The 23,681-nt window shown below is 38.7% G+C and overlaps 1 protein-coding gene and 1 non-coding gene across 3 annotated transcripts in view; one reads left to right on the top strand and one right to left on the bottom strand.

Moving 5' to 3' along the window:
- The window catches only part of Armh3 (armadillo like helical domain containing 3), a 184,564-nt gene that overhangs the window by 32,765 nt on the left and 128,118 nt on the right, over positions 1 to 23,681 (top strand). For both annotated transcript variants that reach the window (XM_027930424.2, XM_027930423.2), the window contains exons 9-16: positions 1,658 to 1,714; positions 2,813 to 2,856; positions 4,608 to 4,668; positions 6,572 to 6,618; positions 7,907 to 7,982; positions 9,860 to 9,953; positions 13,689 to 13,790; positions 23,422 to 23,480. In XM_027930424.2, the coding sequence (XP_027786225.1) occupies positions 1,658 to 1,714; positions 2,813 to 2,856; positions 4,608 to 4,668; positions 6,572 to 6,618; positions 7,907 to 7,982; positions 9,860 to 9,953; positions 13,689 to 13,790; positions 23,422 to 23,480 (540 nt within the window). The remainder of the gene's footprint in view (positions 1 to 1,657; positions 1,715 to 2,812; positions 2,857 to 4,607; positions 4,669 to 6,571; positions 6,619 to 7,906; positions 7,983 to 9,859; positions 9,954 to 13,688; positions 13,791 to 23,421; positions 23,481 to 23,681) is intronic.
- On the bottom strand, positions 21,082 to 21,188 carry LOC114088709 (U6 spliceosomal RNA). The gene has a single exon (XR_003582032.1). It is a non-coding gene; the product is annotated as a U6 spliceosomal RNA (small nuclear RNA).

Genomic DNA, 23,681 nt, shown 5'->3' on the forward strand with positions numbered 1-23,681 from the left:
GCACCTGGCTGTGGTCTACTCTTCTTTTTTTCCTTCCCTTCCTTCCCTCCTTTTTCTGTCTTTCCTTTACTGGGGATTGAACCCAGGGGCACTTTATCACTAAGCTATAGCCCCGATGCTTTTTATTTTTTAATGTTGAGGTGGTTTCACGAAGTTGCTTAGAGCCTTGCTAAATTGCTGAGGCTGGCCTTGAACTTGTGATTGTCCTGCCTCAGCCTTCTAAGACCATTGTGCCTGGCTGGTCTGCTCTTTCTAATGTTGCTGTCATCCTGGTGACATCTCTAGATCAGCTAAGTGCAGATTGTCTTTTCCAAGGATCTACATGCATTGGATCTTGCCTGAAGTTTATTATATCAGTGGGATTTGACTGTTGGTTACAGGAAGATGTATTGAGAGCCTTACTATAGTCAAAACAAATAACAAATGGAGTGGGTTCTACCTCTTTGAGTTACATTATGTAAAACTTTATAAACATTTGGACTGTTAAGCAAAGCTCTCTTTCTCTGTCCCAGTTGACAATGCAAAAGATGCTCTCAGAATCTTGATTAAATGAGCTCTCTGTTGGGGGTGGGCAGGGGGGTTAGCCTTTCAATTGGGTTTTCAAGTTTCTTCCTAATGAGTTTTCTTGTAGCTATAAAAACTGCTAGTCTGAGACTATTGTTACTTGCTTCCCTTGGGCTAGAGTTGGTGCCTGATCTGTATGAGGTCTTTCTATACATCCTATGTGTGGGATATTTTCAAGGTGAGCAGGTCATTGGTTCCTGTATCACTTGTAGGAGATGGCTCAATTTTCTAATAAGTTTAAATACATGTCCATTTCCATATGTTTCCAAGCTGAAATTGGGTCACTAAAAACTCAAGAAATCTTTCAGTGCTGTAAGTGATGGGACAATCATTAAATCCCAGTGTCCTAACCAGATTATTGCTTGGGTAATTACATCTTTTTTTTTTTTCCAGCTCCCCTGCAGTGTTATTTGGGAATCAGATCTCCATAAATGGCCTCTCTAGCTGTTAAGCAGCTGCCACTTTCTACCCCCAAGATGGCTTTGTTTTAAGAGTGGGTGAATCAGTCCTTGTATATAGTTTGTGAAATGGTTAGGGAGCCTTTGGATTGAGAATATAAGTTAGCAACTTACATATGTGCCTTATTGCAGGGAAGCTTTTCTGTCTCCTAAGACAGTATCCCTAAGCACTTGGGATGGTAGGACAAAGTGAGTTTTGTGGAATGTTCACTTACTTTTTAGAAACAAAAAGGAAAGGTGGGCGAAGTTATAGACATAGGCTTGAGCTAATTCAGCCTAGAGGAAAATGTGGGTAGAACAAAACTGACCTGTGTGTATGTACGTGTATTCATGTACATCTGTGCATTTGATAAATGCCCATATGTGCTGAGAAATTTTCTAGAAATTAGGGGAGTCAGCACTCAAGAGGTTTGGGGCTGGGTTTTGGTAATATCACTGTAGAGAAAAAGGCCTTAAACAAGCACTTTTTTTTTTTTTTTGGTGGTACTAGGAATGGAACCCAGGGCCTCACTCATGGCAGGCAAGCACTTTCCCATTCAGCTATATCCTTGGCCCCCTGTTAATACTTTCTTAAATAGCTGAAGGGCTTTTTTAACTAGGTCACACTCACCTTGACTCTCTTCTGTTGTTTACAGTCTGTGAATCCTTATATTGTGAAGCTGTCTATTGTGGATGACGAGGCCACACTCAATGTGAGTATCTGGATCTTGGTGTATTGTCTTACTTGAATTCAGTGGCCTTATTTTCAGTGGACATTTAGAACAAGAGAGCAGAGAGGTACTGTGTTGCTTTCTTTGGCTAGAAAGAGGGAATTGGTATTTTTAGAGTCTTCTTCTTAGTGTCATGGAAGAAAGGTTTGAGGGGACATTTTTTGCTTGCTATTCATGATGAAGTGGCTACTTATTTTCATGTTGTAGTGTGCTGAGTTTGACTTCCTATAAAGTCAATAAGTTATACATCCAGGAGTAAGAAAGCTTAGGTGACTTAATGATGGGAGGTTCCTTCTTGTGGAACAAGCTAGATGATATAAAGAGCCTGATTTGGTGAAGCTGAAATATGAAGGATGATATATATTTGCTATATATGTTCTTGAAAGTGTGTGAGATAATATATCTGGTCTCTGAATATGGAGAGAAGAAGATGGCCAGGTGTCTGACTTTATTTCCTCTCTATCCTATTTTCTTCAATTTCCCTTATGAAAAAAATGTACACACGATTCATCCTTGCATCCTCAATTGATCTTTGTATTAGGCTTTACAGGTTCTCCAGGAAAGTTGATAAGTTACTTCAACATTTATTGGATGCCTCTTTCCTTTTTATTGCTATTTTCTTGTGGCCTGAGTGAATGGCTCATCTATATGCACCTTCATTTAGCATGGGACTCATTGTCCCTTTTATTGTGGCTGTTTTGAAGGTAAATGAGGGCTTTTTGTTTGAATATTCTTAGTCTTCTCTTCGGAATGAAAATGATCCCAGTGAAATTGTCAGTAATCTGAGTTGGTCTGTTTCAGCCCTTGTTACTTTATTTTAAATTGTATCTGGGAACATTACTTTATTTTAAATTGTATCTAAGAACATTAATTAGATAAGAAAAAAATATTTCCAAAGAGTTTTTTCCCTCTTGGTTTGATAGTACCTTTCAAAATTTCTGTCATTGTTGCCAACTTTTAGACAGAACTTCTTGGGCATGGTCCATGGGGGTTTAGTGTTTTTCGTGGCTGAGTCATACATCACCACCAACCCACAAAGGCTACTCATTTATTTCATATGAACTATCTTTTCTCTTTCAGGGAATGGGGCTTGTAATTGCTCAGGCTTTATCTGAGTATAATAGGTAAGTCAATCTTTCCAGAAGGGAAAAGTCCAATTTTTATTTGAATTAGTTGTGTAGGGAACAGGTTTGTTATAGTTCTTAGCTTAAATTCCCTGGACCTATCCCAAAAGAGTATTCAGAGGTATAAGATCAGTTTGCTCCAGCACAGCTTGATGGTAGTAGCAGGGGTTGTTATTTATTTATTTATTTAATTTTAATTTTTGGTACTGGGGATGAACCTAGGTATGCTTTACCACTTTACCTCCCCAGCCCTTTTTTATTTTGAGACAGGGTTCTCACTAAGTTGGTTAGGGCCTTGTTAACAAGACCTTGCTGAGACTGGCCTTGAACTTGAACTTTCCTGCCTTAGCCTCCTGAGTTGCTGGGATTATAGGTTTGCAACACCACACCTCACAGAGCAGGGGTTGTTTTTAAAACCAAGATAAAAATAGCCACCAGATTAGTATCCATCTTTGGTTTAAGCAAATAGGAACATTCTTTTCCAGTTTATGGGTATTTTTTTGCAGAACATTTTTACTAGTTTTCCCATTTTAAGCAGTCTATTTCATTCAGCCCATGTGTCATACAAATATTATTTTCTAATATAAAAAAGTTTGTGATGTACCACTTTTTTGTACTCTTAAAAAAAAAAAAAAGGAAACTGGGCATGGTGGTGCATGCCTGTAAACTTAGTGACTTGGGAGGCTAGGCAGGAGGATAGGAAGTTTGAGACCTGCCTTAGCAACTTAGCAAGACCCTCAAGCAACTTAGGGAGTCTTGTCTCAATATAAAAAATAAAAAGGGACTGGGACTGGACTGGGGTTGTAGAGTGTTTGCCTAGCACATGTGAGGCCCTGGGTTCAATCCTCAGTACCATACAAATAAATTAATAAAATAAAGGTATTGTATCCATCTACAACTACAAAAAAAACAAAAAAAACAAAAAAGGGACTGGGACTGTAGCTTATTGGTAAAGTATCCTTGGGTTCAATCCCCAGTACCTAAATAAATAAAAGAAGAAAGTGTATTGAGTTAAATCAACTTCGACAGATCTATCTCACTTCCCTCCCACTCACCTCTCTCTCTCCTGCGGATTGAACTCAGGGCCTCATGCATGCTAAGCATGTGCTCTACCACATGTTTGAGCTATGTTTCTTTTTTACTAGTGATCACCCTCACCTTCCCAGTGTCCCTCTTTACTCTGGGGGCTCTGTTTGTTTTTCCTCTAGCTGTGCATAGGGGAAGGATATGGTATTCCACGATTGAAAACCTGAAATATCTCTAATCCCCGCAAAGGCCATGAAGGATTTTTCTTTCTTGCTTCTTTCCAGACTTTCCTTACACACAATTGGTGTCAGGATTTCAAATCTGTCCCATCTCCACATGTTTTAGCTCTCTGGTTTTCCTCCTTTTCCTCCAGAAACAAACAAGATTTTCACTGTTACAGCCTTGAAGTAATTTCACTGTCACACTTTTCAAGTAATAGTCTGTTTGGGAAATAACTGGATCAGCCATATGTTAGAGCAGTTTCACACTTTTGCAGCTTGCTTTCTAAGTCTCTCCCAAAGTAGCCAGGCATTTTGGTACACACTACTTCAGGAGCAGATGGGTGCCTCTAGCTTGCGGAGGAACTGCAGTGGCATTGTCATAATGCTTTGTTCTTCTGAAGTTAGAGAATTCAGAGAGCTCTGCCCTGATTATCTAGAATGTTGAGGACAAAGATGTATTTCATAAGTAATCCTAAAGTTGAATTTAATTCTTTTTTTGTTTAGACAGTATAAAGACAAGGAAGAAGAACACCAGAGTGGCTTTTTCTCTGCTTTAACAAATATGGTAAGTCCTACTTATTTTTTTCTCCTGCTTTTAGAAATGCAGGGTTAGGTAAATCTGGCATCAGATATTCAGATGTTTGAGGTGATAGAATGATGAAGGGCCATCATCATGGCATGAGAGAGGCTACTCAGAGCAGATTTTATTTGGAACTTTGTCTCTGTTATTGAGTTCCAAAACTAGATAAGATGGGGAGAGGGGAACTTTGACTCCTCTTGGACTCATTTTTTCCTAATTAATTGATTGCTGAAGAAAAGGTGCATAGGAAGACTTTTGCTTTTGTAAGTGTTGACCCTGATTGCAGACTGACCCTTGGAACAAAGAATAGGAGAGTTTAGGGGCTGGGGTTGTGGCTCAGTGATAGAGCACTTGCCTAGCATGTGTGAGGCACTGGGTTGGATTCTCAGAACCACATATAAATAAATGAATAAAATAAAGGTCCATCAACATCTAAAAAAGTTAAAAAAAAAATAGGAGAGTTTAGATCTGAGTCCTCCCTACCCCCCACCCCAAATGCTCTTTTATACTCTCCTGTGGCCATGTGATCCCTAATAGCTGGTCCTATGGTCAAAGGGTCACAGTATAGTGGATGTGAGCTACTCCTCTAAAGGCTTAGTTAGGTTCTGGGCAGAGAGGTCCAAGGTTTAGGAAAAGATATTGGTCTAGCTTGCAATACTCCAGAGTAAGGTTCCATAACTTTGGAAGCATTGGCATTTTGGATCAGATAATATGGGCTAATTTTTAAGAGAGAAATCTAGGAGGTTCTAGAATTTAGGCAGATTCACAAAGTCTGTCTTCTTAGGCATTAGTATCCAAGTAATCAGCTCTAGAGCAAGATTGTTACATAGTTTATTGCAAGAAACAGTTGCCCTATCTCCTCCCACACAAAGATGCAATTTTTCCCCCCAGTGTCTTCCCATCTTCCTTCTCAGAGCATGCTCTCGGGAAAGAACCTGCTAAACTCTGAGGTATGAATGAGTGAAATCTCTCAGAGGCAAGAGAAGTATGAGTTTTGTATTGGTGTTTGATTATACAAATTAGATCTAATTATGTTGCTCACAGGGATCTTCAACTTTTAGTCAAGGAGAAAAAGTTTTGTGGCATTTTTAGGGGGTGGGCATCTTTTACATGCCTCTGAAATCACACATATGAGAGGCAATTTATGCCTTTTATCTATTTGCCTGCTGTTACAAACTAAGATTTTTGTGATCTGAAGGATAAGCATGGATCTCACACAGTTCTTGTCTGAAATGCATATATCCCCTAAATATCTAGTTGGATGTAATCAGCATGCTTTCTTTGACATTTTCTTTTTTTGGGTGGGGGGTACTAGGGATTGAACTCAGGAGCACTTGGTTATTGAGCCACACCCCCAGCCTGTTTTATTTTATATTTTGACACAGGGTCTCTCTGAATTGCTTAGTGCTTCGCTTTTGGTGAGCCTGGTTTGAACTTGTGATCCTCCTGCCTCAGCCTTCTGAGCTGCTGGGATTACAGGGGTGTGCCACTGTGCCTGGCTTCCTTGACATTCTTTATGGGTTAGTTTTTGACTGCAAATAAGCAACTTATAGGAAAGATGCAGAGTGATAAGGAATTGTATGTCCTTTTAGTTGACAGTGGCTAAATTACACACTGTAAGAAAGAAGGACTACATAAAAATACTGGGATTTTAAAAAAAGTCCTTTGAGACAAGCTGATTCAGTTGGATTCTCTTCATTTATTACTTATAAATCTTTTGAGATCTTCAAAGTGAACTGGTGTTGTGTGTGTGGCTGATGATCCAAAGTTCTAAGTCTTTTCCTGCTGGAAAGAATTTGATTTTACACTGATTCAAAGGCTTCCTAGGCACATAACTTTTTCTTGCATCCTACTGTATAAAGTCTGTAATTCTCCTTTTCTTCCACAGGTGGGCAGCATGTTCATAGCAGATGCCCATGAGAAAATCTCAGTACAGTAAGTGTCTTGACATTCTTGTGCAGTGACTTGAATTTTAGTGTAGGCTATCTTGCTGGTTATGAGAGTGGAAAAGGTTACCTCTTACTAATCTTTTTCAGATTGAAACTTTTTTTGGGTGGTTTATCTAATGTTTCTTTTTCTGCTTTCTGCTTGTTTTTGATGCTGGAATTGAACCCAGGGATATTGTGCATGCTAAGTACTGTAGCTAAGTAGTTATAGCTATTTCCCCCTTTTTTTGTGTGTGGGGGTGTACCAGGGATTGAACTCATGGGCACTTGACCACTGAGTTACATCCCCAGCCCTATTTTGTATTTTATATAGAGATAGGGTCTCACTGAGTTGCTTAGCACCTTTCTGTTGCTGAGGCTTGCTTTGAACTCTTGATCTTCCTGCCCCAGCCTCCTGAGCTGCTGGGATTGCAGGCATGTGCCACTGTGCCTGGTTCCCCAGCCCTCTTTTTTGAGAAAGGATCATCCTCGCTAAATTGCTCAGGATGATCTCGAATTTATTGAACCTCCTGTCTTAGCCTCCTTAGTTGAGATTGGGTTTTATTTTTCTATTTATTTTTATTTTTTTGGTTCTGGGGAATGAACCCAAATGTGCTTAACCGCTGAGCCATATCCCTCGTCCTTTTTTATTTTGAAATAGGCTGTCACTAAGTTGCTGAGGCTGGTCTTGAACTTGCAAGCCTCTTGCCTCAACCATCCAAGTTGCTGGGATTACAGCATATGCCACTATGCATGGCTCTGTCTGGGTTTTAAGTAATGGACCCTTGGAAATATCTGCTTTGGTCTTATATGTATAGAGCTTCCCAAACTGAAAAACTATTCTCGTTTCTCTCTGGAATTAAAGGAAAAAGGGCTGGGTATCTGAGGTAGTTAAGGATTTAACTGTTGGGGTAGAAAAGCAAGAGGGAAGGTAGTGAATGAACTAGAATAAGAAATGGTCAGACTGGGGGCGTAGCTCTGTCGTAGAGTGCTTGCCTAGCACATGTGAGGCACTGGTTTGATCCTCAGCACCACATAAAAATAAATAAATAAATAAGTAAAATAAAGGTATTGTGTCCATCTACAGCTAAAAAAAATTAAAAAAATAGAAATGGTCATGGGAATTAGGGTTTTCACCTGTACACTTTTGCATATTCCCAAAAGGAAAGTAAAAGGGAACATTTGAAACTCAAAGGGATTGGTAATAGAGAACTATGGTGAAATCTTGTCTTGATGGGTATAATATTTTAACTTCTCCACTTTAAGAGCCTACTCCAATTTGTTCTCTTTTTCTTTAGAACCAATGAAGCCATTCTTCTCGCACTTTATGAAGCTGTTCATTTAAATCGCAACTTCATCACAGTATTAGCTCAGGTTGGTTACTTTAAATATCCCAATTCCTTTTTTCCCCTGAATTTCATACAGATTCATTTCATTAACAAGGCTACCTGGTATATCTGTTTAAACTCTACTTTGCATTGGTAAGTGGTAAGGAGCAAGCTACCACTTTACTGTGCCTAAGTGATATCCTCAGTGGTTGGGACAGAAGGACACTAAAATAGGCTGAGAACTCAAGTTCATGAAAGCTATGTTAAAAAATTGATAAAAAGTGTTTTTATCTTCAAGCCAGACTCTTTAAAATATGTATGTGGGTTTCTTTCTTTCTTTCCTTTCTTTTCTTCCTTCCTTCCTACCTTAGGATCTCACGTATGGGCACTCTACCATAAACTACATCCCCAACCCTTTTTAAGTTGTCTAGGCTAGCCCTGAATTTGTAATCCTCCTGCCTCAGTGTTCCAAGTAGCTGGGATTATACTAATGCATCCAGTTTAGGTTTCTATTAAAGAAAACTTTGCTTGTGTTTTTTTTTTTCTCAAGATGTGTATGGAATCTACTGTTTGAGGCCGCCCCCCCCCACCCACCGCCCAGTACTGAGGATAGAACCCTGGGCCACTATCCCACTGAGCTACATCCCCATCCCTTTTTATTTTATTTTGAGACAGAATCTCACTAAGTCACTCAGGCTGGCCTCAAACTTGCCATCCTCTTGCCTCAGCCTCCAGAGTTTCTGGGATTATAGGCTTGTACTACCATAGCCAACTGCTGATTTGAGTTTTTTTTTATTTATATTTTTTTAATATTTATTTTTTTTTAGTTTTCGGCGGACACAACATCTTTGTTTGTATGTGGTGCTGAGGATCGAACCCTGGCCGCACGCATGCCAGGTGAGCGCACTGCTGCTTGAGCCACATCCCCAGCCCTGATTTGAGTTTTAACTAAAAAAAATAAATAAAGTCATGTTTTAAAAGCAGTATGCTCATGTTTGGGCTCTGATTTGGAAGATATGTATTAGTTTTCATGACATACCATAAGAGATTTTATCTACCATTCTCATTATTTCTTGTCTGCTCTAAGACTAGGGGCTGGGGATGTGGCTCAAGCGGTAGCGCGCTCGCCTGGCATGCTATGCCGCCCGGGTTCGATCCTCAGCACCACGTACAAAGATGTTGTGTCCACCAAAAACTAAAAAAAATAAATAAATATTAAAATTCTCTCTCTCTCTCTTTAAAAAAATAAATTCTATGACTAATTTTAAACAAAGAGATAATAAAGGTAATAGACTGGTAAAGTTAGTGGAGAAGAGAAGGATGATTAAAAAGAGCCAGCACTCAGCTTACTTCTTAAGAGTTGATGTGGCAGGGATGGCTGGGGAAAGTCAGACAGAAAAGTCATCTGTTTTAGTTTTTACTGGATGTCTTCCTATGACTCTCTGCCTCAGCACCCAATACACTTTTATTTCTTGTGGGTCAGGAAAGCTCCTAATGGCATAGCTCTTTTTGTGGTATCTAGTACTCCTTTGTTCACTTATATCTATTGGTCAATTTTATGGTCATTAGAACAGTCTGTAGGTGTATATTAGGTTGATCTGATGAGAGTAGTCCCTTCTCCGGTCTGGATAGAACTGCAAATGTCCTCTTTCAAGTGAATTCACCTGAGTAATTTGTTTACTCCAGATTTTTTACTTGTATGGTTCTGCAGAAAAACTTATGTAATAGGAACATAGTTGCTTAAAGAAACCTGGCCCACAGAGCTTCTTATTAGTCAGTCATTCATTGGAACTAAATGTAGAAGTCCCTCCTCAGTGAACTTTTAGTACAATTATAAGGCCAGAAATCAGTAGGGATACTCAGCAGAAGATACTCAGGAAGAACTCTATTTCTATTTTCTTACCAATCTGTGTCTTCTTTCAGAGTCATCCAGAAATGGGCTTGGTGACAACCCCTGTCAGTCCTGCCCCAACAACCCCAGTCACACCACTTGGGACCACGCCACCCTCCTCTGATGGTGAGTCCATCACCTCCTTTATGTTATTGATTAATATGATCTTAGATCTTTCAGGGTGAGCATAGCTGTAAAACAAGGAACACAGTAGTTAATTCTTTCAGTAAGAAATTAATGTAAGCTGGGCACAGTGGTATGCACTTGTATCCCTACCAGGGAGGCTAAGGCAGGAGAATACTTAAATCTAGGAGTTCAAGATCAGGTAGGGCAGCATAACAAGATAAAAATAAAAAAAGAAATTTGTATATAATATTTCCTTCAGTACTTCTGCAGTTCCAAAACGTTGGAAAAGATAGCCAAGTGCTTTTTCTTTGAGTAAGAAGCAGTGTAACTCTAGCTTGTCCTTGTCAGGGAATTGACAAGAATAATGAAATGCCAGCTCTGAAAGGGACCTCAGGGTTCAATATTGCCTGTTCTGCTAAATTCTCAGGTACTTGTAAGAGTTAGATATTTTATGCAATGTACTACTATATGAATATATACTAAAATAAATGTAAAATAGTAGTGTCATATCATCCAACCATTTGACAGATAAGGAAGGAATTGAGGCCAGAGAAATGAAGCAGTTTATTGAGAGTAAAGGTTTGTGAGAGTAGAGACTAAGAACTAAAATATGTAATCAGGGCAGGGACTGTGTCTAGTTTGCCCAAACATAGTCCTAGCATGGTTATAGCTTAGTACATAATTGTTGAGTAAACTAATGAGGTAGTGAACCTGTGATTTACTCACTGTTAAGTGTCTGCTGGCCACTCAGAGATGGAAATGACCAGGATTTAAGTGTATTACATTTGGGAGTTTGGTAGGTATTTAAGACTTCTTCCCCTAAAAACAAGAAAGTAAATTTTTACTTTATAACATAAGAAAAAGATAACAGAACCTAAGAAAAAGGTATGTTTGAGGAGCTAGATATGTGTAACTTAATTTAAATATTACACAATGTATGTATGTATCAAAGTATATTGTACCCCATAAGTATGTATGATTTTTATGTTATTATGGATCCATTAAAATAAATTAGGAAAAATAAATTATGACCTTTGCCCAGAAATCTTTGTCTTACCTGAATTCATTCCATTGTAGGCTTAGTGTGTTCGATGGAATTCCTTAACCTAAAAATAATCTACATTTATATTGATGTTATATCTCAAATGTTGACCTAATTTTGTGTAAAGAAGTACAGGAAATCCATTTTTTATTCTTTTTTTCTATTTCCCTCCTGTTTGGTTGTGAAATGACCTCCTTTGTTCTGCTTTTTCTTCTTTAACTTTATTTTTGGTGGGGTGCTGGGGATCAAACCCAGGGCTTCATGCATACTAAGTAAGCAGTCTCTCACTGAGCTACATATTGAATTTGTGCCAGTAGTGTTTTAAGATGATATAAGTAGTACAGGAGTAAGGCAGGGAGGTGCCATTGATATTCAGGTCTGTGATAGCAAATGGGATCTGTTTCAACTTTATAGCCAAATTCTAAAATATCTTAATGAGAAGAAGCAAGTAGTGAGGATTGCCTACTTATCTGTTTATTCAGGTCACTGAATAAGCCAATGAAAATAATGTACTTTCTCTTTAAGGATGAAGCCTGCCTGGTTACCATGGATATCAAAAACCACACACACACACACACACACACATACCTCAGTTCCATGTGATGTTGGGATTTGGATGCATTCAGAGAACTGCCTTTCAAACTGTTCATTGTGAACACTTCCACCCACACACTTGATTATGCAATGGCAGGATTTGTGCTTGCTTACCTACAACTAGTGAGCTTTTATTTTTCTAGTGGGAAGATCAAGTCAGCCCACTTTGAGATGACTGTCACTCTTGACAAAAATCTGCTGGGAAGAATTATGAAGCCAAAGGTCAAAGGAATGGTTAGGAAGGAGATTTTAATTTGTGAGGAATTTTATTCTGTCTGTTCTGTTTGTTCTTGTTTTGCTCTCCTAACTCATTTCCTTTCTGCAGGGGTCCTAAGTATTATAACCTTATTTTTAAAATTTTTGGTTTTTAATTATAGTGCTGCTCAGTAGCCCAGTTATATTTAAAGGTATGTCACTGGAGCCATTATTTTTAAAAGCCAGCAGTTTAGCAGTTACATTTGTTCTCAGTTCAGACTTGACATTTGACAACTCCGCCTTGGCATGAGAGGACTTTCTGGTAAACTAAAAATACATATACTTCTATATTTCTACATATTATATAAGATAGTTTTCCGGTTATTGCTGTGTGTGAACCAGAAAAAAAAGTCCCACTTACTAGTTAGATTCCTGTTTGTATTGGATAAAGGAATGATTATGGGCTCTGAGCTTCAAAAATAAGCTGTGGTTTGAAATGACAGTTTCAGGTCATTAACCTATAACATGAATTAAGACCTTTTAGTATTTCAACATAAAAATATATTTATCTTTTTGTAATTTTGGGGGGGCGGCGAACTGTGGGAAAACAGCTAAGGGTTAGGCATACCAATTTCCTCTCATAAGGCTTTTTGCTGTGCTTGATGTGTATTATGTATCCATAATATGCAAATGTTTCCCATTGTTAATAAACCTTTTCTATATACATTGTAATAACTCCAGTGGGATCCATTATACTTATGAATACATATTATAAATGATATCCTAAACTCAGCTGAGTGTTCATGGCTGAAGATATAGTACAAAGCTATAGATTCTCCAGCTTATGTGAGCCATCGTGAGACTCCTTTTGTTTTTATATTATGTCTTAGTGTGAAAGCACTTAACAAGTTGACTAATTCTAATTTGAAGTCGTAGAATCTTGGAAGTCTACCTTAAGACTGTCCTATGTGGGTCAGTCCTGGTCTGGTCCCTCATTGTTCATCAGAACTGTGATTCAGTGTATATGTGAGGTTTTTTCAGAAATGACAGCTGAATAGCTGGGCATAGTGGCATATGCATGTAATCCCATCGACTTGGGAGGCTGAGTCAGGAGGATGGCAAGTTTGAGGCCAGTTTCAACAATTTAATGGGGTTCTAAACACATAGTGAGATCCTGTCTCAAAATAAAAAAAGGGTGTGGGAATGTGGCTCAGTAGTTAAGCATCCCTGGGTTCAATCCCTGATACCAAAAAAGGAAAACAAAACAGATACAGCAGCTGGATATATGAAACACAGTTCCCAGGCTGTACTAATCAGTTATGTCTACCTATTTTCAGTCTGCTATTTTTTTCAGGTTCCCTTTCATGGGGCAAGAATTATGGGATAGAATTTTGATGTAGTTTTGCCTGTTATTTCCCCCCTTTTGTGTTGCATACTTCCAGTCTAAAGGCTTGTTCTCAAAATTGAGCAAAATTTCTCCTTATTAGGAAGGAATCTTCATTTATTTTAAGCAAGAGACTCATCAAAGCAAAGCTCATTTATACTTAATACTTATCTTTCCTTTAGGTAGAAATTACAGTGCTTTTAAGAAGGGCTCTGAACCCTTTAGGGTTATGTGGGGTTGGAAGTAAAATCAGCTCTTCTTAGGATTTTGGGAGAAAAGTACTATTCCTGGAGACTGACTGTATATAGGAGAGGTCATTGGGCTTAATCTGGGGAGTAGATACGGCTCTAGAGACCTAGGAAGAGTAAATACAAGTTTTATGGTAAGTACTTGGTTCTCCTTTTGTTGCAGGAAAAGTGTATTTAGTCATTTTCTTGCCTGCTGGCAAATTGGCTATGTGGGTAGAAGTGTTAGATGGAATATGTTATGGGCTAAGTGCATTTTATGTGTTCTATTCCAGTTATAAGTTCTGTGGAACTCCCACTGGATGCAGATGTACAGACCAGTAATCTGCTGATAACCTTCCTAAAGTATAGCTCAATTGTCATGCAGGACACCAAAGGTAAGGTATGCTACTTTGGGGGCACAGGAAGCAGGAGGTGTGGCAGGCAGCTAGAATCAATGAGCAGCATTAATATTTTGAGGTTTTGACAAGGTGAACCATTGGGGCCTCCTGTTCAGGGTGATGGTTGTGATTTCTGGAAAACAGTGATTTCTCACAGCAAGGTGGAAATAGGTGATGTTGGGAAAACCTGAAACTGAAGGGAAGTTTTAAAAAAAATAGAACAGGAAAAAATTTGGTCTCTATAAAAACTAGCAACTGTCTTAGCAAATCTTGGTAAGTAGATGCACTCTTCTGTGTGGGAAGTTGGGGGGATTAACATGCTTCAGGGAATTCCCTTTTGAGGACAAGAACTGAAAGTATCAGCTTGTGAGAATTAGAGGACTGTTGTGCAGAGTAGGAAGAGGTGAGATTCAGAGGGACTGTTTCCTTAACACTTAAAATAGAAGTGTCAACACTCACCCTAGAAATGCAGAGTGGGAGAGGATTGTTGGAAAAGTTTTGAGTTTTTTTCTGTTTGATTTCCCATTCTTTCTTTGCTTATGATTTTGCTATGGCCTTTTAATTCCCTGTAGCTTAGCAGACTACTTGAGCTTAGAGTAGGAATGAATTTGAGACTTAACAAATTCTATCCAATATATATGCCAGTTTTTTTTTTTTTTCCTATTTAGTGTTTTTTCTTTACATACATAAAATTTACCCTTATAACCTTTTTAAATTTGAGATGGGGTCTCACCATGTTGCCTAGATTGGTTTTGAACTCCTGGTCTCAGGGGATGCTCCCACAGCATCCTGTGTGCTGGGGCTATAGGTGTGTACCATTTTTAAGTGTACAGTTAGGCATTAAGAGCATTTATGTTCCTGTGCAACCATCATCACTATCCATTTCCAGAACTCTTTTAAAACTGAATCCGTGTACCTATTAAACACTAAGACTCCATTCTCCTTATCCCTGAGTCTCTGGAAATCTCCATTCTGCTTTCTGTCTATATGAATTGACTACTCTAGGTACTTCATATAAGTACAGTTTATCCCAGTTTTAACATTTCTAGGAAATAGGCCTTTTATTCTATTGTAACATTGAACTACCCACTGTCTGTCCCACCTCAGTCTGGTGCTGGGAAGGGAAACCAAGGCCTCTTGCATCTCTTGCATACTAGGCAAGAATTCGACCACTAAGCTACACCCCCAGCACTGAGCTAGCATTTTTTCTCCTTTTTTTTTGTACTCGGAATCAAAGCCAGGGGCTCTTTACCACTGAGCTGTATCCCCAAGCCCTTTAATTTTTCACTTTGAGAAAGGGTCTCACTCAGTTGTTCAGGGCTTTACTAAATTGCAGAGGCTTGCCCCCAACTTGTGATCCTCCTGAGTATAGGTGCATGCTACCATGCCTGCCACACCTAGCTAGGATTGAACCCATGGGTGCTTAAACACTGAGCCACATCCCCAGTCCTTTTTTGTATTTTAGAGCCAGAGTCTCACTGAGTTGCTTATGGCCTTGTTAAGTTGCTAAGACTGGCTTTGAACTCACGATCCTCCTGCCTCAGCCTCCTAAGCTACTGGGATTACAGGAGTGAGTGCCACACCTAACTTTTCTTTCTTTCTTTTTTTTTTTTTTTTTTTTTGTAGTTGTGGATGAACAGAATGACTTTATTGTATTTATTTATTTATTTTTAATTTTTTTTTTTTTTTAGTTGTGGATGGATACAATACTTTTGTTTATTTTTATGTGATGCTGAGGATGGAACCCAGTGCCTAACACATGCTAGGTCTCCGCTCTACCTCTGAGTCACAACCCCAGCCCCATATCTAGCATTTTAATGAACATTTTTTTAGAGGTTGATCCAGTGGCTTCTTTCACTTAGAAGGATTTGTTTGTCTAATTACAAAGTAATTGAAGTATTACTTTTTAAATATTAAAACTTTGTAGCAATAGTTAATTTAGAAAGTAAAAGTGCTTTCAACTAAGTTTTCCAAAATCAATCAGTCTTTTTTTTAGATATACATGGCAGTAGAGTGTATTTTGACATACATTCATGGAGTATAACTTCCCATTCTTGTAGTTGTACATGATGTGGAGCTACATTGGTCATGTATTCATATATGAACATAGGAAAATTATGTCCGATTTATTCTACTGTCTTTCTTATTTCTATGTCCCCCTTTTATTTCTCTTTGTCTAATTCAAAGAACATCTGTTCTTCCCTCACACCTCCTTATTGTGTGTGAGCATCCACATATAAGAGAGAACATTCAGCCTTTGTTTTTATGGGATTGGCATATTTCACTTAACATGATAGTCTCCAGTTTCATCCATTTACCAGCGAATGCCATAATTTCATTTTTCTTTATGGCTGAATAATATTCCATTGTGTATATGTACCATATTTTCTTTATTCATTCATCTGTTGAAGGCCACCTATGTTGATTCTGTAGCTTAGCTATTGTGACTTGAACTGCTATAAACATTGATATCACTGTAGTATGCTGATTTTAAGACTTTTAGGTACATACCAGACACTCCTTTGTGTGCGTGTGTGTGTGTATACCAAATATAACTGTTATGTATGTGTCTTGTTATGAACCCAAATATAAATAGGTCAGCTGGGTGGTTCTATTTCAAGTTTTCTGAGGAATCTCCACACAATTTTCCCTAGGGGTTGCACCAATTTGCAGTCCCACCAGCAATGTATGAGAGTGTACTCTTGTCCCCATATCCTCACCAACATTTATTGTTACTTGTATTCTTTTTTTTTTTCAGTGGTGCTGAGGATTGAACCCAGGGCCTGTGCATGTGAGGCAAGGAAGCACTCCACCAACTGAGCTATCTCCCCAGCCCCGTTACTTGTATTCTTGATAATTGCCATTCTGACTGGAATGAGATGAAATCTCAGTGTAGTTTTTAATTTGAATTTCTCTAATTGCTAGAGATGTTGAACACTTTTTCATATATTTATTTGCTGACCATTCATATTTCTTCTGTGAAGTTCCTTTACCCATTTATTGGTTGGGTTGTTTTTTTGGTGTTAAGTTTTTTTAGTTCCTTATATATCTGGAGATTAATGCTGTATCTGAGGTGCAGTTGGCAAAGATTTTCTTCCATTCTGTAGGCTCTTTCTTCATGTTCTCTCTCTTTCTCTCCTTCTCTCTCATACACACACACACACACACACACAGATATACATATGTTGTAGATGGACACAATACCTATATCCTATATTTATTTGTTTTTTTTATATGGTGCTGGGGATTGAACCCAGTGCCTCACACATGCCAGGCAAGTGCTCTACCACTGAGCCACAACCCCAGCCCCTCTTTTCATGTTCTTATTGTTTCTTTTGCTGTGAAAAAGCTTTTTAGTTTGATATCATCCCATTTGTTAATTTTTTTTTTTTTGGTACTAGGGATTGAACTCAGGGGCACTCAACCACTGAACCATATACCCAGCCCTTTTTTTCTATTTTATATAGAGACAGTGTCTCACTGAGTTGCTTAGGGCCTTGCTAAATTGCTGAGACTGGCTTTGAACTTGTGATTCTCCTGCCTCAGACTTCTGAGCTGCTGGGATTAGAGGCATGAGCCTCTGCTCCCAGCTTTGATTCTTGATTTTACTTCTTGCACTTTACGAGTCTTGTTGAGGAATTTGGTTCCAAAGCAGACGTGATGGAGCATTGGGCCTACTTTTTTTTCTAGTAGGCTCAGGGTCTCTGGTCTAGTGCCTAGGTCCTTGATGTTTTACTTTGAGATTTGTGTAAGGTAAGAGGGGTTTAATTTCATTTTGCTACATATGGATTTCTAGTTTTCCCAGCACCATTTGTTAAAGAGGCTCTCTTTTCTCCAGTATATGTTTATTGCACCTTTGTCTACTATGGGATAACTGTATTTATGTGGGTTTATCTCTGTGTTTTATGTTCTGTACCATTGGTCTTCATATCTGTTTTGGTGCAAATGCCATGCTGTTTTTGTTACTATAGTGCTATAGTATAATTTAAGGTCTGATATTGTGTTGCTTCCTGCTTCACTTTTCTTGCTAAGGAAGGATTGCTTTGGCTATTATAGACCTCTGGTTTTTCCAAATGAGTTTTATGACTGCTTTTTCTATTTCTATGAAGAACATCATTGGAATTTTAATAGGAATTGCATTAAATCTGTATAGCGCTTTTGGTAGTATGGCCGTTTTGGCAATATTAATTCTGCCTATCCAAGAACATGGAAGATCTTTCTATCTTCTAAGGTCTTCGTAACAAAATCAATCACTCTTAACAAATTGAAATATATTTTATTTTTCCTTTGAAACCTTCCCTGTATGGATCTTTAAATCCTATTTTAGGAACTGACTGCTTAGTAAATAAAGTTAAGAGATTATTTGTTTGTTTTGTTTTGTTTTTATAGTAGTGGGGATTGAATTCAGGGCCTCATGCATGCTAGGAAAGCACTTTATCACTGAGCTACGTCCCCAGAACAAAGTTGGAGTTCTTAAATTGTGGTCTGTGGACTAACTTCAGAGTCCTAGATATCAAAAAAGCCATTTTCATGGTAGAGGCACAATTTTTAAAATTATTTTTGCTATCTTACTTTCTGTGAAAAGAGATTAATACCTTATGGATGGTTTAAGGTTCTTGCAGGCATTTAATATACTTTTTTTTTTTTTGTAGTTGGACACAATACCTTTATTTATTTTTATGTGGTGCTGAGCATCGAACCCAGCACCATGCACGTGCTAGGCAAACTCTGTACCACTGAGCCATAAGCCCAGCCCCATTTAGTATACTTTTGAAGGCTTTTATTTGCAAAGTGAACTGAACAGGTGCTTGTATGAGGGTTTTGGGAATCTAGAATGTAGCTGAAAAGCAAGAGTGGTATAGAAGGGGAGGACCAGTTTCAGGGGCTTTTGGAGTGAGAAGGAAACACTGGTAGATAGAGGTAGGAGAGTAAAAGACAAATATGGGAAATGAAGACTTGCCAGAGCAGGTTGGTGAGTCTGAGCCATGTTATATTCAGACATATTTGCATTAGCTCTTGGAGATTTATACCTTGCAAATTTAGATTTTTTTCTCTTATGTGTTATGATTGTGCTCTTTCAAGAGTGAGATCTACTGGGCATGGTGGCTCTTGCCTGTAATCTCAGTGATTTGGGAGCCTGAGATAGGAGGATCCCCAAGTTCAAAACCTGTCTCAGGAATTTAACAAGGCCCTAAGCAATATAGTGAGAGTTCGTCTCAAAATAAAAAATAAAAATGGCTGGGCATGTGGCTCAGTGGTTAAGTACCCCTGGGGTGGGTCAATCTCTAGTACACCCCCCCCCGCCCCCTCAAATAAAGGAGAGCTACACACATGGTGAGATAGATGCAGATATTCCATATCACAAATGCCTAACATAGAATAGTCCATTGAGAACTGCCAAGGTGGCTGAATCTTGAGACTTGGCAAATGAGACCTGGCAGGCAAGGATAACAAGATTCTTGTATATGAATTTCCTGAGGCTATTGTTTCTTTATGGAAATGGGTAACATCTTTCTTTCTCTTGAAATATTGTAGCAAACATAGAAGAGAGAAATTGCATGAATGTGACCCAGAAAATGAACTTTCAGCTTTGCTTGATGTAACACAGTGAATTGAGGCTGTGTTGGAACTCATTTTTAGCTGTAAATCATTATATCTTTGTCCTGGTCACTTCACTGTCTGTAGAATAGAAGCCAAAATTTAGGGCAAATTAATTGCAATATGGGTGGTCTCAGTGTTTCTAAACTCAGGCTGCATTAGGTATTTGCCAACAGGGAGACTAAATATGATAAAGGGCAAGGTTAGGTACGATGAAGAGTTAATTTGAAAAATGGTCCCTGTGAACTTCATTGGCCTAGCTCTCTTCTGGTCTTAATCCTTGACCTATTGTGTCATTCTCTGGCTAACAGGATCACATTATGTTCTTAGAGGCAACTTTTTCTCAGCTCTATACCTGTTCTCCACCTAGCATATTATGTTTTTCTTTATTATGTATCTATCCCTTGATATTTATAAGAAGATACTTTTAATAGATAAATATAAATTGTATAGTATAATCTGGGCACAGTAGGGCACAGCTGTAATCCCAGAAACTCACAAGTTGAAGCCTTAGAAATTTAGCAAGACCTTGTTTCAAAATTTAAAAATAAATAAATAAATGAAATATCTGTAAGCTCAGCAATTTGGGAGGCTGAGGCAGGAGGATTGCAAGTTTGAGCCAACTTCAGTGAATTAGTGAGGTCCTAAGCAACTAAGTGAGATCCTGTCTCAAAATAAAAAATTAAAAGGGTTGGGGATGTGGCTCAGTGGTTAAGCACTCCTGAGTTCAATCCCCGTGTTATGGTTTGGATGTGAGGTGTCCCCCAAAAGCTCATGGGTGAGACAGTGCAAGAAGGCTCAGTGGAGAAATGATTGGGTTGTAAGATTCTTAACCCAATCAGTGATTTAATTCCCTGATAGGGATTAACTGAGTAGTAACTGAAGTGGTAGGGTGTGGCTGGAGGAGGTGAGAATTGAGTTGTGGCTTTGAGTATATGTTTGTATCTGGCTAGTAGATTCTCTCTCTGCTTCCTGCTCACAGTTTGAGTTGCTTTCCTCTGCCACACTCTCCTGCTATGATGTTCAGCCTCACCTTGAGCCCCAAGGAAAGTAGCCCGCCTTCTATGGACCAACACCTCTGACACCATGAGCCCTCAAATAAACTTTCCTCCTCTGCAATTGTTCTGGTCAGGTCCTTTAGTCACAGCAGGGAAAAAGCTGACTAAAACACTCCAGTACTAAATGAATAAGTAAGTAAGTAAGAAAATAAATAAATAAAATAATATCCTGGGGTATGGATAGAGCCAAGAAAAAGCTTCTAAAAACATAATAAAACTGGCAATATTGTTCAGTGATAGAATGCCCCTGTTTTCAATTCCCAGTAACAAAACAAAAGCTATAAAATCTGTAATAAATAGCATGTTGCAAAGTGTAATAATAAAACAAACATGTGAACTTACCATTCAACTTAAAAAAGTAGAACACTATTAATGCTGTTGAAGGCTCTTTCCCTCTGGAGATATTCCACTTTCTCCCTTGAATGCCTAGTCCTTGCTTTACCCCAAAGGCATCTTTCTTTTGCAGTTGCTATCCCCATTCTACCTTGAATGTATATCTATTTTCCTAAATAAACCTCTGTCTGTGCCTTTCATGTTTATCATTATCTTGATTTGATTCTGCTTTTTAACCCTTTCTGATTTTTGTGTTGCTACCTCAAAGGAGCATCTGATGTACCTTTATTTTATTTTTTAAAAATATGGGACGCTTCACGAATTTGCATGTCATCCATGTGAGGGGGCCATGCTAATCTTCTCTGTATCGTTTCAGTTTTAGTATATGTGCTGCTGAAGTGAGCACCTGATGTACCTTTAAAAAAAAATGGACATTAGTGCTGGGGTTCTGGCTCAGTGTCAGCACACTGGCTATCATGCTCAAGGCTTTGAATTTAATCTCCAGTACACCTGTGCACACATGGACATAGGAAAAAAAAATTTTTTAACATAGACTTAAAGTTGCTTCACTGAAGTTTTGATAGTTTTAAACTTGGTTTTGTTGGGAGTTTTTTGTTTTCTTGAGTTTAAAACATGTCTATATTGAAATGTATCTTACATTTAAGAAAAAAAACTCATTTTTTTAGGTGTAGATGGACACAACACAATGCCTTTATTTTTATGTGGTGCTGAGGATCGAACCCAGGTCCTGGCCATGCTAGGCGAGCGCTCTACCTTTGAGCCACAATCCCATCCCCCCATTTTCTTTTAAGTTGTATATGGACACAATACCTTTATTTTAGTGAGGCAAGTGCTCTACCACTGAGCTATAATCCCAGCCTGCCTGCCTTAGTTTTGTATTCAGAAACTGTTTTTTTTTTTCTAAGTGGAAAAATGGCTACAAGTTAGAAGAGTGTCCTGAAACTAGTTTTGCATAGGCAATGGTATGGCTCTCCTGACTGCTTGAGGGCTCTACTGCCAGCTATAGGGAATCAGATAGGGATTATTAGCACTTTTTTTGCACTGCCTGTCTCTGAGAAGAGGACTGCAACCCCCATTATACCTTCTAATTGTTAAGTTTTAATTGATAGGTTCTGTCTTTGAGGAAGAAGCCGGTTAATGTCAAGAAGAGTAATATTAGCTAACTTCTGTGGCGCTGCAATCTGTCAAGAGGTCTTTCCAGAATGGACTTTGATCTTAAAGCAAATATGAAAATCATGAGCTATTTTTTTTTTGGATGCACAGGCATGGCCCTCTTCTTACCTCCATTTCACTCTCTTACAAAGTTCTTGGAAAAAAGTTTTCATGGTTTTGGTAATTGGCAGTGATGAAGTAATTTTTTCCTCCGGTACTGGGGATTGAATCCAGGGCTTTGTACACACTAGGCAAGCACTGTGGCACTGTCTTTTTTGGTCATTTGTATGTGGGCCTAGAGCTCTGTTATGGAGGTTACTGCCTTCTATTCTTCTTTTCTGTGTTAGGGATTAAATTCAGGGCCTTGCACATGGTTGGCAAGCATTCCACCACTGAGCTACCCCTCCACCCTTTGCTTTCTTTTTTAATGATTAGAATGTGAGCTCTGGGAGCTGGAGACCTTTGTTAGATCAGTATGATAGTGCCTAGTACAGTGCCTGCTACATAGTAGGTGCTAAATAAATAGTTGTTGAATGAATAACTTTGTTAGGAGTTAAAATCTTTTTTTGTTTTTGCCTTTTTGTACCAGGGATTGAACCCAGGGGCATTTGCCACTGAACCACATCCCCAGTTCTTTTTATGTTTTATTTAGAGACAAGGTCTCACTGAGTTGCTTAGGACCTCATTAAACTGCTGAGGCTGGCTTTGAACTTGTGGTCCTCCTGCCTTAGCCTCCCAAACTGCTGGATTATAGGCATATGCCACTGTGCCACTCTTAAAAATCTTTAAGAGTTCATATCTTTCCAGGTCATAAATAATGTGCACAGTGCAAGGAGAAGTATGGACTGGACCCTGGTTCTCCAGTTAATTTCTTTCTGATTTCATTGTTGATTTACTATGAACAGTCATGAAACCTTTCTAGATTTTGTGGTAGGTAGTATAAATGATGGTGCTTATAGGTGGTAGACAAGGGAGTGGGAAAGGGACTGGATCTGACTATTCAGAAGCAAAGGGCTGGTTTGGACACAAAGGCAATGGCCCATGACAAGGTTACAGGGCAGTCCTCTCTTACCAGTTCTTGGGTCACGTTGGAAAGATTTCAGATATGTCTCAGAGTAGCAGGCATGAAGTTATTTGAAGGGATAGGAAAAGGGAAAAGAAGACACTCTGAAGGGAGAGAGTGAGTCGTCTTAGGATAATAAGGAGCATTACAAGGGTTAGATGACTCTCAGGAAAGTGTTTAACATACTAGCAGGATATTTAAGGAGGAAAAAAAAGGAGGTTTTCTGTGGGAATTCTCTTGCCTGGGAGGGAAGGTAGATATACTCTAGTAGTATCTTGATTTTCATTCATGAATTTTGTGGGGAAAGAGAGTTGTGAATGTTACTTTTAATGATATATACCTTTATTTTCTGTTAAAATGTGATCTGTGTGATGGACAGAGAATGGTGTATTTTTGTTCACAGATGAACACAGGCTTCACAGTGGCAAGCTCTGTCTGATCATCCTTACGTGTATTGCAGAGGTATGTCTCAACAGCCTTCCTTCTGGTATTGGTTTGTCTCTTACAAAGTGCTGTTTTTCCTTGCCCTGTCCCTTGCTTCCTTTTTCACGACTTTTAGTGTCCTAATGCTTGGGAGAGAAAATCTTCCCTCTCTGTATTGTCTGTTCCTTCCCACTAGAAAGTAAACTCCAACAACAGGGTCTTTGTTGTCTTTTCAATTTT

The sequence above is a fragment of the Marmota flaviventris genome, chromosome 4, assembly GCF_047511675.1.
Source record: "Marmota flaviventris isolate mMarFla1 chromosome 4, mMarFla1.hap1, whole genome shotgun sequence".
NCBI classification, from domain to species: domain Eukaryota; kingdom Metazoa; phylum Chordata; class Mammalia; order Rodentia; family Sciuridae; genus Marmota; species Marmota flaviventris.